At 40.1% G+C, this 16,018-nt stretch overlaps 1 protein-coding gene across 8 annotated transcripts in view; it reads right to left on the bottom strand.

The window, feature by feature from the left end:
- Positions 1-16,018, bottom strand: part of gria4b (glutamate receptor, ionotropic, AMPA 4b) — a 129,335-nt gene that overhangs the window by 40,843 nt on the left and 72,474 nt on the right. For all 8 annotated transcript variants that reach the window (XM_072661264.1, XM_072661265.1, XM_072661263.1 and 5 more), the window contains exons 4-8: positions 15,489-15,673; positions 13,526-13,579; positions 12,838-12,996; positions 2,908-3,075; positions 171-275 (exon numbers count right to left, since the gene is read on the bottom strand). In XM_072661264.1, the coding sequence (XP_072517365.1) occupies positions 171-275; positions 2,908-3,075; positions 12,838-12,996; positions 13,526-13,579; positions 15,489-15,673 (671 nt within the window). The remainder of the gene's footprint in view (positions 1-170; positions 276-2,907; positions 3,076-12,837; positions 12,997-13,525; positions 13,580-15,488; positions 15,674-16,018) is intronic.

The raw sequence follows: 16,018 nt of genomic DNA, 5'->3' as shown, positions 1-16,018 counted from the left end.
AGGGCAGATGCACATGTATTTTTTCTCTATTGGTACAGTCACGTTTAGTTGGGTGGCAAGAGCAAAGCGATGAATTTGAATATTTATGAAGATAGTCATGAAGTAATTTATGACTTGAAAATGGAATATGTGGTGATACAGATTATGTAAAGGCAAGATGGTCATCTTACTCTTCTAGGGCCGTTGTTTTTCAGCTCGAACACATCCATGGTGTAGTTGACTCTGCGCCCGTAGTGGTCGAATTGGACATTTCCTGTTAATCCTTGGAGCCGGACCTGGATTGTGGCGATAAACAATGTAATTACTGCTTATCCAACTGCTGCCTCGCGCAACCCCATTACTCTACTGCTCCTGCTCACTCTTAACTCATTTTCCGAGCTTTACTCCATCTTCTCTCTTTCTCTCTCTCTTGTGGGTCTCTCTCTTATTTTCAACTCGTTTTTGTGCTGGGGCTTTGTGCATTCACTAGCCTGTCCAGCATGCCTTTATCTTGGTGTTTATCTTTGACCCTTTCCCTCCTATTCAGGATGCTGCACTCCACTAGCACTCCATATCCCCACTTACGTGACCTATTCACGCTCTTTCCACTGCCTCTAGGCTGAGCCCAACTCTCCTGCACAATATATCATTTGTTCATCATTAGCACAATACTGGCCTTTGCAATACTGATAGCATAGAAGACTGCAATAAGCAAATGAGCCCTCTATCCAATCACAGCTGCCTTATTGTGTGCTCCCATATTCTGTTTAGTTAACACACTCTTTATATGAACACTCTGTGATGCCCTTTGTCCCTGTGTTTTGAATTTATTTTTAATTATCTTTTTAATATCTGCGTTCTCCATTCATCATTTATGTATTCACAACAAATGTGTGGTGGCATGCAAAAGTTTGGGCATCCCTGATTAACATATCTGTTACTGTGAATGGCTAAGCAAATAAAAGATGACCTGATTTCCAACAAACAGACAAACAGCCAAGTTAGAGACACAATATTTTTCTTATTAATATTCTAACCAAGCTTTCCTTTATTTCCATCTTCTAACGCTTCAAAATAACAAAAAAGGAAAAGTGCTCAGAGCAAACACTTGGGCACCCTGCATGGTCAGTACTTAGTAACACCCCCTTTGCCAAGTATCACAGCTTGTAAATGCTTTTTGTAGCCAGCTAGAGTCTTTCAATTCTTGATTAAAGGATTTTCAACCTTTTTCTCCCAGCAAAAGGCTTCTACTTCCGTGAGATTTAGGAGATGTAATGCATGCACTGCTTTTAAGGTCTAGCCACAGATTTTTGTTGATGTTTAGGTTGGGAGACTGTGAAGGACATAGCAAAATCTTGTGCCTCCTTCTGTAGAAGACATCCTTTTTTTACAGATGGTGTGATGTGTACTTCCAGAATTTGCTGATTTTCCATTGAATCATTTCTTCCTTTGAGCTGTGAAATGTTCCCTGTCCTACTGGCTTCAACACAAGCCCAAAGTCAAAGTTGGTTCAGTGTTGAAACAGTGTTCTTTTCATGAACTTCTGCAACCTTTTCACTCCAAACATACATTTGCTCAATGTGACCAAAAAGATCCTTACTTTGTATTTTAACTTTATTGTAACTTTGTAAGTCTCCATGACTTGTTTCCAAACATTAGCCTTGTTTAGAAGCTCATTTGCAAAATTCAGAATTCTGTGGACACAGGACAGGTTTTCTTCTGATGGCTCTTCTATGAAGGTCATGCTTGTGCAGGTGTTGCTGCACAGTAGAATAGTGCACCACTACGCAGTTCTGTTAAATCTTCCTTCCAGCAATCCAGCCATTCCAGCAATTTCTTGGAAGACCAAGAAAACTGCTTGTAAGCAGTTCTCTCTGAAAGATTTCTTGGTCTCCCAGACCTCAACTTGACCTCTGTCTGTGAACTGACATTACCGTACATTACCTAATTACCATACGAACTGAGAAAATGGCTACTTGACAAAAGCTTTGCACATAGCATTAATAAAAATGTGAAATTTCTATGACCTAGTTTTTCCTAACAATGATTGTGAACAAGCTATAGCCCTAACAAGCTAATTAAGGTCTGAGAACTTGGTAAAGATTATCTGAGAGCTCAAATATCTTGGGGGTACCCAAACATTTGCATGGTGCTGCTTTCTCTTGTTTCCACAATTTGTTTTGTACACATTTTACAAAACAAAAACAATACACTAATCTTGCTTAAAATGCAAGACTGTTCCTTTTGGAGATCAGTTCTACTTACTTAACTACAGTGACAGTAACAGACCATTTTGACCATGTGTGCCCAAACTTTTGCATTCCTCTGTAAATGATTTCGGTCATACTGAAATGACTCTTTCAGGATTATTAATCTTATATCATCTCACATCAATGGATCACCAATGTGTTTTTAATGTTACTGTGATTATTAATTTTGTATCTCTCAAAAATGGCAAGTCATTGGTTCAGGAAAAAAGTTTAATGTTGCACTGAATTTGTTTTTGCATATACAACATATACATTAATGTATTTAAAAGTAAGATTGTACACCCACTTTAGCAAATATGCACTAACTGTATATTGAAATGTCAGTTTTCACCACAAACCAGGTATAAAGGTATAAATAAGGGTATAGATTTGGTCAGAACAAGCAACAGCAGCTGACTTTAATTAACTTAATGAAGGACAGATTTGTCAAACCAGGTACTGCGCAGATAAATATATTTTTAAATATTGTTTTTAGGCGACTAAGAATTCTCAGGTTTTTATTCTCCATAATTAATACAATGATATTTTATTATTAAAAAAACTATTCAGCATATTGAGCATTTATATGTCACCAGCAATATACAACTTGTAGTAACCTAATTACCATACTATGTTTTGGCTGCAACCTTGAACCCCGCCTCACCAGATGTTTTCTAACCTGCTTAAGGGTCCGCTCCATGTCTATTCCCTGGTTCCAGGGGGCCGCGGGGTTGGCCAAGCAGTCTCCAGCGTTGCCCCGGCGGGAGATGTCCACCTTCTGCCTGCGCAGATTCCTGAAGGCTTCCGCCATCACCATCACACCGTCGTATGTCAAAGCGGAGGTGTACTGTGGAGAGAGAAGGTCAGGTAAAGGTCATATAAATATCAAGCATCCAATACAGTGTTCGCTCAAACAGCTTTTCTTTTTACCCCCCCCTCCTCCACACCCTTTGTACTTTGTGCTTTCACTGTGCTATTCCACTGACAAAGTACACATCCATGTATGAATATCATCTCATTCCTGGAATATATGGAATAAACAGAGTGCATTAAAAAAAGACTAAAAACATCTGTTAAATGTGAGACAGGACTAATTAGCAAAGGGATACAACCGATTCACATATTGAACAACTGGAGATACAGGTTTCAACTGACCTTATTAAAGATTATTAAAGACCCTTAATGCAGTGCAATAAAGTTAAGTATTTGAAATCTATGCACGTTTATTTCTTATTAAACACATGAACTAAACCACAGCATACCAATAATTCATAATTAATATGAAAACAAAATTATGTTTTTTCCACTCAATAAAAACAAATAAAGCCCACACAGCAAATTTGCCAGTGTTAAATCAACACTGATAGTGTTAACATTAACATGATGTAACACTGATACATTTGCTATGTAAGTATCTCACATAAAGTAAACAGTAAATGTTAAGTTATAATGGCTCTAATGAAACATTTAATAAAGGTAGTAAAATGATGACAAGCCTTCCATATGTAAACAGAAAATAAACCACACAGAGAGCAGAAGCACGCTGTCAGGCTTAATTCACATTTTCTGTTCTGATACCATCTTTCTGCCCTGGGGATTCATATTCGATGTGGGTCATTTCTGCACTGGAGATTTAGACTTTGTCGTACTGTACAACACTGCATGAGTATATGATTATAAACATTTTAAGTAATGACAATAAAGCTGAATTAAATGGAACCAAATTGAATTTAGTGACCCGTATCTGTTATTAGTGTGAACAAAGTAGGACTGCAGCGGTATAAGATACTCACGGTGTGAAAACCGTCTCGAAAAATATATCAGTTATCACATGGTATCACAGTATACAGTATTTCAAAATTCTGCATGTTGTTGTTGAATTAAAAGTTTTTTTTTGTTTTTTTGTTAAACCAAATATTTACTTTGGTTAAAACTGTAAAATGTCTCCCTTTTCAAAATGAATAAATATATCTGCACGAGAGGTGAAGCTCAAGTTTCTAGCTAATTATTATTTTCATTTTGGATGAATCTGCTGATTATTTCTTTATTAATTGACTGATTAAGACATTGGTGGGATTTTTTTGCATTTTGAATTCAGTTGCATTTCTTCCCCCTTTAATACCAGTATTAAGCAACTGTACAAGGTATGATAACCATCAATTTTTATTCCATGGTATACCTTCAATCAGTACTGCTCCAACACACCTCTGCTCTGAAACAACTTGAACGCACATATCCACATCTGCAATGTAACCTGAGTCAACCATGTGCATCCCGAACAGCGTCAAACATCAAGCGTTCTAACTAATTAACTGACTAGTTAACTAGCATATGCCATCCTCATGAAGATAATTTGCCCTGAATAGCAGCTGCTCGTTCTTAGAGTAGACAAATGTAAAAAGACATCAGATGCGTTGTTTTGCAGATACTGCTGGTACTAATATCGAGTCAGCCATTGCTACGTGTTAACAATTAATGATAATGCAATCAGAGTGGACAATAGATTCCTGTTCTTATTAAGGTGACAATAAATCAGGTGTATCTAATATGTAGGACTACGTATGAAAGTGGCTCAGATCTGTTTTAAAAAGATCAACAGTAATGTGAATGTAGCCAATGTTCCTACATCTACAATATTTGACCAAATATGTTTGGACACCTTTTCAAATGAATCCATTCAACCGAGTTGCACCCATTGCTGACACAGATGGGCACCATGCCTAATGTCAGGCATGGGTTAGAGGGGTGGAAAGCCCCCCAGCATTAAGCTGTGGTACAGTGGAGCTGTGGAACTGTGCTCGCTGGAATGATAGATGGTGCTCCATCAAATACTTTTGGAATGAAGTGGGGTGGTGATCATCAAAAATTCTGACCTCACTGACACTCTTGTTGCTGAACGCAATCAAATCCTCACAGCAATGCTCCAAAATGTCCAAAAACAGGATAAATTCTTTTTTTAATATCCTTGATTTCAGAAGAAATGATGAATGAGCAGATGTCACAATACTTTTGTCAATTTAGTGTATATGAGCCACAGTATGTCTGGTTTCTGTAACACTCTTAAAAATGAAGGTGCATTAAATGGAAGAACCACTTCCACAAGTTGAGTGTGGTCTGTATATCAGGTGAAGGTTCTTTAGACCTTCTAAAGGTTCTTCAAAGTTCATAGTACTATTATATTTCTATCACAAGCGAGATTACTTAAGGAACCAAAAGTGGTTATTCTAAGGCACTGCTTAGCTAAGAAGTCTATGCCTTTGGTTTTTGACAGGAATGCAAAAACGAGGGGGCGCAATATTCCGACTGAGGGGGCACTGCCCTCTCATGACCCCCATATGTTGCCAAGCCTGGCTAAATGTCATGTGTTGGCTAAATGAGGGGACGCATGTTTGTGCAGTCAAAATAGTTGCGATTCGGATCACGCTAGGCAGCCAAATCCTGCAGAGTTCTGAAGGCGATCCAGCGGATATGAAAGCGTTTTCAGCTGAGGAGCACAGCTGCATTACACAAATAACACGTCACGTCTCCAGCACTAAAATGGGCTTAGCTAGTGCGTCATGTGCAAATGTGTGAATGAGAGAGTGAGAGAGGGCGAGAGAGACACAGTCATACATACACAGAAAGAGAGGGAGCGAGGGAGAGGGAGAGAGAGAACTGAGCAGTGGCGCGTTGAAAAGTCGGAGCTAGGCGACTCGCACAAGCTTGTCATTGCACATATCAGGAGTGGGCAGAGCATGTGAAATCGCTGCGCACACACACATACACACACACACATTGCCTGTTCAGACGGTGGGGGAGGGGGGCCTGATTGTGCCAATAAGCGGCCATGCTCTTTCCCATGCTGTGATAAAAGGATACAGAATGAATCACTGGAGACGGCACACAGAAAGACACACACACATGGCCAGTACGTCTCGCCTGGCCGGAAATGGGGCCAGCGTGACAGTCCAGGACGTGTGCATGAATAGTCCTGTTTTTTAAAGGTTTCACATTTAATGCTCCTGTTGTTCTTCTGCTGTTTGTCTTTTTTGTGCTATTTCCAGTGTGTGTGACGTGTGTGGTGACGCTAGTCTGTTCTACACTGGCTACACTGTGCTGTCACTGCTTTGAGTCAGGGGCAGTTCACCTTTTTTTCCTTTACACACAAACAAATACAGACGTAATCTCGTCCCCAACTTTTTATACATTGTGTACTGGGGAAGAGTCAGAGACCGCCCATCATTTGTTTAACTTCTAGTAAAAGTGTCATGTACACACTATGTGATTTCCAGAGTCCTCAGATGGTTGTACTCTTCATACTACATAACTTGTTGTCTTGTAATCGGTAATCTTTTGCAAATTACACCACAGAGTCAGAGGTCAGGAATTACAAGATCTTTCACCAGGAGAAAACAAAGGGTCTGTCTGCTCTCCAAAATCCTTTTTTTTTCACAAAAACATGCGAGAACTGATTTGATGCCATGTGTGAGCCAAGTTGTCTGTGCGCTTTCATACAGTACACTCACAGTTACAGCATTTAGCAGATGCTCTTATCCAGATCAACTTACAAAAGTGTACTGCTGTAGTCTGGTCTTGGTCTCGAGTGCCTCGGCCTCATCAACACCGTTTAGAATAGTTTTTTTTTCCTCGATCTCGGGGTGAGGCAACATTAATTACAATGTTAATTTTCTAGCGTTATTGAATAGGCTTATAGGCATGTTTAAGGGTGTTCTAATCAACATGCTGAACAGCCTAAATCTCTGCTCCCTCCATTAAAGCTATTGCACCCGGCTAGCGGACAATGCCGTTAAGCATCACTTAGCATAACATAGCAGATATACAACAAAGCAGGAAAGCATTGCACTGACAGTGCTGATAAATGGCAGGTGCCAGCTGACACCCATTTCTCACAGTCGCTATGAGTTTACTACCCTTTCTGAAGCGCACTGTGTTCGAGGTCAAAACAGACCAGGCTACCAAAGTTAGGTGAGGTAACAGAACTTCAGCATCTGCCTGTTATATGATGGAATATCAAGTATTAATATATTAAATGTATTATGAATGCACAGTGAATTACAAACTAATTTATTTCTCTCTATTTTTTTTATTTTTATATGAGGAAAATAGAAAATCCTAATCTGATCTGGGGCTTGACTCAGATTTGCCTACTAAAAGTCTTGGTCTTTACTCAGACTCTGCTCTAGTGGTCTTGACTAGAACTCTACAAAAGTGCTCTGCTCTTTACTCAGAAAATATCCGTAGCTAGTTTGTGTAGGCTAGGATCCATAATCAGGATACCTCAAGCCAAATGCTGTCAAATACAAACATCAGCATAGATACCTAGATACCCTTCACACAGACTGTTCTCCCTCCTGCCATCAGGAAGAAGGTACCGCAGCATCCGGTCCAACACGACCAGACTCTGCAATAGCTTCTTCCCCCAAGCCATCAGACTTCTCAACTCAACTTCTGAACTGATGTCTTTTCTGTTACATGCACACACACACACACACACTCTCTCTCTCTCTCTCTCTCTCTCTCTCTCTCTCTCTCCAACCATTTACCCCAGATAAAATGGGAAGCATTTTTGCACTAATAACATTACTACCTCACTGGAATCAATAATAATTACACACTGCATAATTTGCACACTACCCCCAATTATTTATTATTCTCTGTCTGTACTGTGTTGTGTTGTCTGTCCGCACTTGTGTTGTGTTGCACTTGTGTTCTATATGCACTGTGTCTATGTTGCACCATGGTCCTGGAGGAACGCTGTTTCGTTTCACTGTGTTACTCTGTATGTAGTTCAAATGACAATAAAACCTACTTGACTTGACTTGACTTGACAACGCATACATACTATACTGTACTATAATTTGCCTGAATGTCAAAACTTGGTGCAAGATAAGTGCTGATTTAGGTCCTCTCAGGCTGCATTTGAAGACAGCAAGCGACTCTGCCGTTCGGACACTCAGGGGAAGTTTGTTCTACCACTTTGGTGCCAGAACAGAAAAAAATCTGGATGCTTGTCTTCCGTGCATTTTTAAAGATGGTGGGTCAAGTTGAGCCATACTCGAAGCTGGAACTGCTCTTGGTACAGACCAGATTTTAAGCCACAATTGTGTTTAGCGCAAATCAATACATTACTCAGGAAATATTTCTTTAGGAGATTCGTTATTAAAAAATCCACTTGTCAAATGAAGGGGAAAGTTAAACTGAGTTTCTGAGACTGGGGTTCAAAAATGATACAGAGATGGACCCTTCAAGTAGGAGTTTCCTCAAAATCAGATCTGATTGCTGTAAGATTACCTGTTAGGTATGTACATTTATGAGAGACACCAAACCGTTTGAAGATTTATTAATTCTTTACATTGATTCGCAAAATGAATTATAATCAGATGGATGTATTGCTTTATGTTTGCTAATTGACTTGTTGACATTAGTTATCTTAAATCACAGATCTACAAAAAATCCACAAGTAACATCTTTTCATTCTTTCTCAGAACAATGGAATCTAGACCTCAACATCATTGAATGCGTTAGGGATTACTTGAGATGGGATGGTGCTTGGAATAGTGTTTTTAAGACTGAACTTTGGAGGTGTGGAAACATCTCCCAGCAATTAACAGACCCAGTTAAACTGCTTGTTACCAGAAAGCATATTTTTTAGGTCAAGCTGATGAGCTATTTGTACAGTGTGTAACATCTGTAAAATATTATTTTTTCTAGACACTAAAAAAAATTGAATAATTTTGTTTAGAGTGGAAATGAGCTAAATAAAGGGTGATCTCTGATTTTGTACAATGCCCTTTTTTACAGAAAATAATTATTTGGCTTGTTTTCGTTATTGGTCCTAACTGATCTAACATCTGAATATACAAGGCGTTCGTTATCGTCCAGCTGTGGATTTAAAGGGTTAAACTATGTTTTCACCATTTCCCACTTTTTTCTGAACACCTTTGCGTACTGTTCAGCCTGTCTTATCTGTTTTTAAAGGCTGACACTTCAAAGTGTCTAGTTTTCTCGCAGCTCTGAGAAAAAGGTGTTTGGAATTCCACTGAAGGATTGGAGTTACAGGAGTTTTGATTCTTTGTTCCTTTACAAACAAAAATACAAAACCCATGGAGAGACCTCAAGGCAAAAAACATCACATCAGCAGGGGAGGCGAGGGAGACTGCGTGTGTGAGAGAGACAGAAAGAAAGAAAGACACACACATATAGAGCGACTTGCACAGCATTACAGTCATGTATTAATTATCAAAAATGGCAGGGAGTTCATTATCTCCCCCAGGCCAGAGGGAGGATATTACATCATTCTCTCAGATTCATTAGGGCCTTCAGTGTGCCAGTGGTTGCTCACTATTCGCACCGGGTGGGGGGTTAAAGAGCAGTACCTCTGCAGCTCAATCAGCCCCACTAATGCCCTTTGCTACCCCCTGGCCCTCAGCTGGGTGGATGGAGGGCAAATTTGTCTAAAGCTCTTAAACAAGGGGACCAAGCCCGGCGAATCTGCAGAGGATTCACAGGATGAAGAGGATAGCGCTCACTTTAGGGACTCAGAGAATAGTCGTGGCAGCAAAAGGGCTTTAATTAACAGCTAAGAGAGCTCCGAGTGTGTTTTCAGTGGCGCAAATGACTGAGAGTTGTCTCTGAGCAAAGAGAGGATGAAACGTGTGGGATGGGTGGAGAGAGAGAGAGAGTGATACTCTCAGAAAATACACTGTAAAACAAAACTAACCAGTAATGTAAGGAAGCCCAGTTACTTCCTTTTAACATTACTACCTCCTCTACTCTAATACATCAGCATAAAAGTCATTTTAGCCATTTATGCTTCCCAAAGTTTACGAATGTCTTGAGTTATGACCATTCAACCATATATGCAGATTATGAAAATTAGTAATTTATTCATTTACAATTCTAAAAAATAGTTTTGCATGATTTTGTTTGAGGTCAGGTGGAAAATCGTGCAAAAAAGTATTTATTTGGAAAATGTATTAAAGGATAAAAGGTCTATTAGGATTTCCAAATATAAAGACGCATTTAATTACTTAATTACTTTAACATACAATAGTTTTGTTAATGTGTGGTTGCACCACCTGACATTGATTAGTAAATTCTGTATTATATTGAATTTATACCAAGTTTTAATGTTGAATAGATGTGCAGATATAGAAATTCACAGATCGTTATCTTTGATATATCAATGCTGTCAGGCAAAATCTTGTACTTCCTAAATGAACACTTTATAAGAGAAGGAAAACACTTAACTTTCAACTGAAGTTGATGTAAAAAGCAGTAATTCTGGAGCATTTCTATTGGTTCATGGTATTATGGCATTTTTACACATTATTAAGAACAACTTCCAAATTAAACTTATGTTAATGTGAAAGCAGCAAAAATAAAAATACAGGGTTTTTGGTTGACAGCGATGATAGTATATATAGTAGATTTTCTAAACAAAATTATCACTTCTAAATCTTTTATTTTGTCCTAGACCCACAGCTTGAAACATTATAACTTGAGACAGGAAGGTATGTTAGAATCTTTTTTTTTTTTTATGCACCAGGTACAAGAAATCTCTAGAAAGAATACACAACATACAAAAAAACTACAATTTAAATGATGCCTAATCCAATATAGCAAGATTTTTGAAGAACAGCAAAACATTAATAAATAATAAATCAGATTATTACTATTGAAAACTAAACCTTATTAAACTAAACCTATTTTCAAAGATTTAATTAAGAAGACTTAATAAAAAAGAATCAAACTTAATTTCAAGGTATTTTGAGTCAGTTAATTTATCACAAAGCACTGTCATAGTAAAAAGGACAGTAAAGGACATGTCAAAAAACTTAATATAAAAAGGAGATACAAGATTTTATGCTGACAGTGATGATGTACTATGATTATATATTTAAAGTAATATCTTAACTGCCTTGAGATTTGATCATTACCTTTCTAATATGAGACAATCAGCAATGTTCATTTTATTATAACTTCATTCTCAACATTCTTGATTGATCTGGAATTATTATCTTACAAACGCTAGGAAAATATAACTGTCATATAAGAATAATTTCATTTGTATTTTAATCCTTCTTGGGTTCAGTGATTCCAAACGTTTGTGTGCCTTTATGACTGAGAGTGCATTTGCCATTTGTATGCATCTGTATGTACGGCCACCCTGTAAAACACACATACCCTGCTGACCACCTGCCTCTCTCTAAACCCTTAATGCTGTTCACCTCTCCAGGGCACAGGTCCCAGCCCCAGCCAGTGGTGTGTAGTGAGCAGCAGCCGCCCAGTAAAGCAGCATCCCCTCAGGCCATGCCAAAGGGATTTCCTTTACCACATCAGTCCCACAGCCCTCTTCACAGTGTCATCCTCGTCAGCCCCCATGGGGACATGCAGTCGTAGTGAAAAAGGATAGAAATTCAGCAGCGTCTTCCACGGCTACACTTCAGCAAGGTTAGACATGGGATCGCTGATAGGAAAATGTGGAGGTTAAAATAAGCCCATCATAGCATATAGAGCGGATCTGTAATACATAGCATAGCACATATAGCACAGCACTTAGCATCCGGGGCTTCGGGTGATGGGGTGTTCACAACACTAGCACCTGTGTTTATGCTTTTCAAACTCTTGTTTAAGCTGTTACTGGGATCTGAAAGTCTCAGTTTGGCTGTGATTAAGCAAATGTATATGTACATCTGCAGATATGTATGGACAGAAATATTGGGACACCTGCTAATTCATAGTTTCTTCCAAAATCGAGCGTCTACTGTCCAGGCAAGGCTTTTTACTAGATTTTGGAGAATTGCTGTGAGGATTTGATACAGTTTGATACAGTGAGCGACAGTAAGGTCAGGATGTTGAATGATCACCACCCAACCTCATTCACAATCACTGGCTGCCCCAGTCACTAAACCATGCAGCATGGGCGTTTTCTACAGCCTGTTACTGAATCGACTCTGCGTCACGGGTTTTGATGTTTCTATAGCCCACTGCCATTTCCTAGGATGGCAATGTCTGTACATTGTGGCTTCCCAGTGACTGTACTCTGCACCTCTTTTTATTTTTTTACTAGGAAAGAGCCTGTTCATTAGGATTTTCTAAGCCCTACCATCCATGAAAAAGATCATGGATTCTCTTTCTCCTTCTCATTTTCCCTAAAACTACCCCCCCCAACCCTAAAATTCACCACTTACCATCACTCTGAAGCTGGCAGATAATCTATGGGAGGCTACAATATGCCATGACAAATAATGTAAGAGCTAAAACGGCAACTGTTTAATTTCATAACCCGTCCAGATCAGAAAAAAGACATGATGCTAAAATGAATGTTGGTGTACGACCACCAACTCTAGGGTATGCTAACATCTACTGTATGTTTATACACTCCATTACCACAAAACGAAGCTCCTTAACAGAGTACCAGTATCGGACCAACGCTCTGTATCAGGACGCCCAGTTCAGATATCACAATCTGCAGCAGGAGAGGAACTTTGGATTGGTGTACCCCCAAATTGAAATAGCAAAGAATCAGATTGTTCAGCAGGAACTGGCATGTCTGAGGCCCAACATTGAGACTGTGTGTATCTGGATGTGGTCGGTGAGAGTTTACCTTGGGCGGGCTGTCGGAGCCAGGGTACTCGCGCTGGTCCAGCTTGTTCCAGCGCTGCAGGAGCTTAATCACCATGGGATTGCCGAAGTCCACTAGCTGAAAACCCGTCACATTCGCCCCGCCGTGCATGAAACGCTCTAGATTGATGTCCTTAAAGCCCTGTTGGAGCACAAGACAGTGGGAGAGAGAGAGAGAAAACGAGAGAGAGAGAGAGAGAGAGAGAGAGAGAGAGAGAGAGAGAGAGAGAGAGAGACAGAGAGAGAACAAGAGAGAGAAAGAACGAGCAAGGAATTATTAAAGCTGGGCTGTGATAAGAGTGATTCTGCAAACACACACATTCCCCAGCTTGCCCTAGTGAGCCAATCCTGTGCACAGGCACACAGCCTGTTCTCTGCTTTAAAACACTGTCACAGGCTCTGCAGCCCGGAATATGAATTAGACTCCACAAATGACGTATCTCACATAGAAATGGGAGCGGATTAAGAAAGCCACAGAAGGAGGGAGGGGAAACAGGGAGGAGTATGTAGGCAAAAAGACAGTCAGAGGATAGGAATAGAGTCAGGAGACAGGCAGAAAGAAAACCAGAAGGAAAGAGAGAAAGAGAGAGAGTGGGAGAGTTAATATGGAGATGAAAGGAGGCAAAGCTGACAAGGAGAATAGGGCGATAAGGGACAGTAATTTTACTCACCAAATTTGCCATGATGTAATGGTAGCCTTTGACATGCTTGCCGACGCTCACAATCTGCAGAGGTAAGCCAGACACATGGCGATGAGCAAAATCCGCAGCACAAACACAGTTGTCAACGTTCAGAACGAAATAGCTGTGCCTCCAACCTGGAGGGGTTGGGGGGGTGGGCTGACTTCTGCTGTTTTTAATTATCAGTAATCAAAGACTCTGCCTCAGCCTATAATGTTCTGTCACTGCAGGGATATTAAGTAAATACCGTCCCTCATATCTCAGAAACATTTGACAGCAAGGGAAATTATTCCAAACGCGGCAATCTTGTGGGACAAACAGCAAATGACGCTCCGGCAGACTCCAGTAATTTTACACTGTATTGTTCCTGCTGTTTTCCCCCTTTCATTTTATAGGTTTTGACATTTTGTGTTAAGGCTGACAGATATACCTAGGCCTCCGCAATGATACAATAACAGTAATTACTGAAATCAAATGGTTTTCAATATGATATAAAATGTGCTTTTTTACTCGCTAGACAGAGAAGGAGAAGTCTAGCCATTCACTCATAACAGCACAGGCATTAGCAGGACAATTAGTCAATTAGGCCCAAATTAGCTAGCTTGTAGGGATGTATCAGATTACACTGCATTGGATCATGCTGTATTACACTGTATCTTATTAACTTGTGGCTAATATGGTAGATCAGGACACTACATGAATTACAGCTTTGTTGAAAATATTGTACCTTCATCATGTGGTCTATCTAGAATTCATTTAATATGGAATGCTGTAAAAAATGAAAATGTAAACATTAATATATTGTGGGTACCTTTTTAGCTATTCCTTATTTCTGATGCTTCATCATCCCAAATCAATACACCACCATATCGTATTTATTCAGAATGTTGTGAAATGCTATCCTCTACTAGCTAGCTACGTTAAACACTACAATTTTAGAGGGTGATAGAGATGGATCGATCAGTTTTTGGAGCCAATACCGATTGCCAACTGTCTTTCAGTACCACCGATACCAATCCAGGGCGGGGCTGGATATCATGTTAACCTTTCCAGGCAATTTTGATTAAGCAGGGCTTTCGAATGTATCTTGTCTTGTTCTTTAAAACACTGTCGAACCCTGTCGAAGTACTCTGGTTGAGTCTGCAGTGCTGGTTGGCGCTAGTCTGCATATATTTCGTCAGTTGGAGTCGACAGTTGGAGAGAGAATCAAGCGGTGTGTGTGGGGCGCAGACTCAGATTTTTGGCCCCCCAGTCATGTTTCAGACCAGTTGTTTATTCAGTATTCATATCATGGTTGTCAATTAGACTCTGAGCGTAATCTAGTAGTGTACACTGGCCAGTGACTTAATCTGAACGGGCATGAAATGTGCAATTTTTAAGGCAGTTTTAGCCAATTTCTTATTTTATTTTACATTCCACTTTAAATGATGCAGCAGCTATGTTCTAGTGCTGGTACATGTCTGATACTGCAGCACCATTTAAGGTGGAATGAAAATTTCAAAGCCTGCATCTGCCTTGTACGTCGGGCGACCTCCATTATGTGATGTGCTACTCATCTTCAATTCCCACAACAGTCTATGCAGACCATGCTGACTGTTACACCGCCAAAGATCCTCACCCAAAGGTGTTTTTCACATTTCTTTTTTTGACTGAATTTGTGTCTCGTAGGTAACACGAGGAACGTGTGTTGGAGTGTGTACGTTTTGGTTCAGCAACAGGTTGAAGGAGTGTAGTGTATGATCCCTAATTGTTTAGATCCCTAATTGTTTTTTCTTAAGTCTTAAGCCCTTAGCTCAAGCTCATTGGCGTCTCACTATGATGCAAATGACACAGAGGTAGTAGGAAAATCTGGAGTAGGAAAACACATGGAACATGCTACTACTCATGTTTACCGCCTAAAACACTACAGGCTGTACCAACTATCTCAGTGAAGACTATACCATCTTAGATGTACCTGCTCCAGCATGTTGGTGAGTCTCTCTGGTTCCAGGTCTATCACAAACGTTTTCTCCTGCCTGCGGTCCAGGTCCTCCAGGAGCTGTCGATAGCTGGCATCGTTAAAGTTCTCCACACAGATGGCACTGACCTGCCAGCCATTCTGTCCTGCTTTCTCCATGATGGCCTGCAGAATTGAATATCCTGCGGAACAAGAGAATACACTTCCATCACAGAGCTTAATGTACATAAGGAGAAGGTGAAGTGTGATGTAAGTGGAGAACCAGAGCCACTGCAGCACTGCGTGCTCACGGCTGTGGCGGGGATGCCGCAAGCTAGCATGTTGATATCTATATGCTAATACTCTCATTAGCCTGCTGTCCTTTCTAACACAACAGCCAGTTTTAGATGTCATTCTCACCACCTAAAAGAGACTGGAGGTAGGGCAGAGCACAGCTTTTCTCATTGCATTCAACTAGCTGCCGGCATTGTTGAAACAGGATGCACAATGTAGGTGCACAACCGGCAGTTCATTAGACCAAATTGGCA

Source organism: Salminus brasiliensis, chromosome 18, assembly GCF_030463535.1.
Source record: "Salminus brasiliensis chromosome 18, fSalBra1.hap2, whole genome shotgun sequence".
In the NCBI taxonomy this organism is placed as follows: Eukaryota; Metazoa; Chordata; class Actinopteri; order Characiformes; family Bryconidae; genus Salminus; species Salminus brasiliensis.
This window is presented reverse-complemented; position numbering and strand designations above follow the sequence as displayed.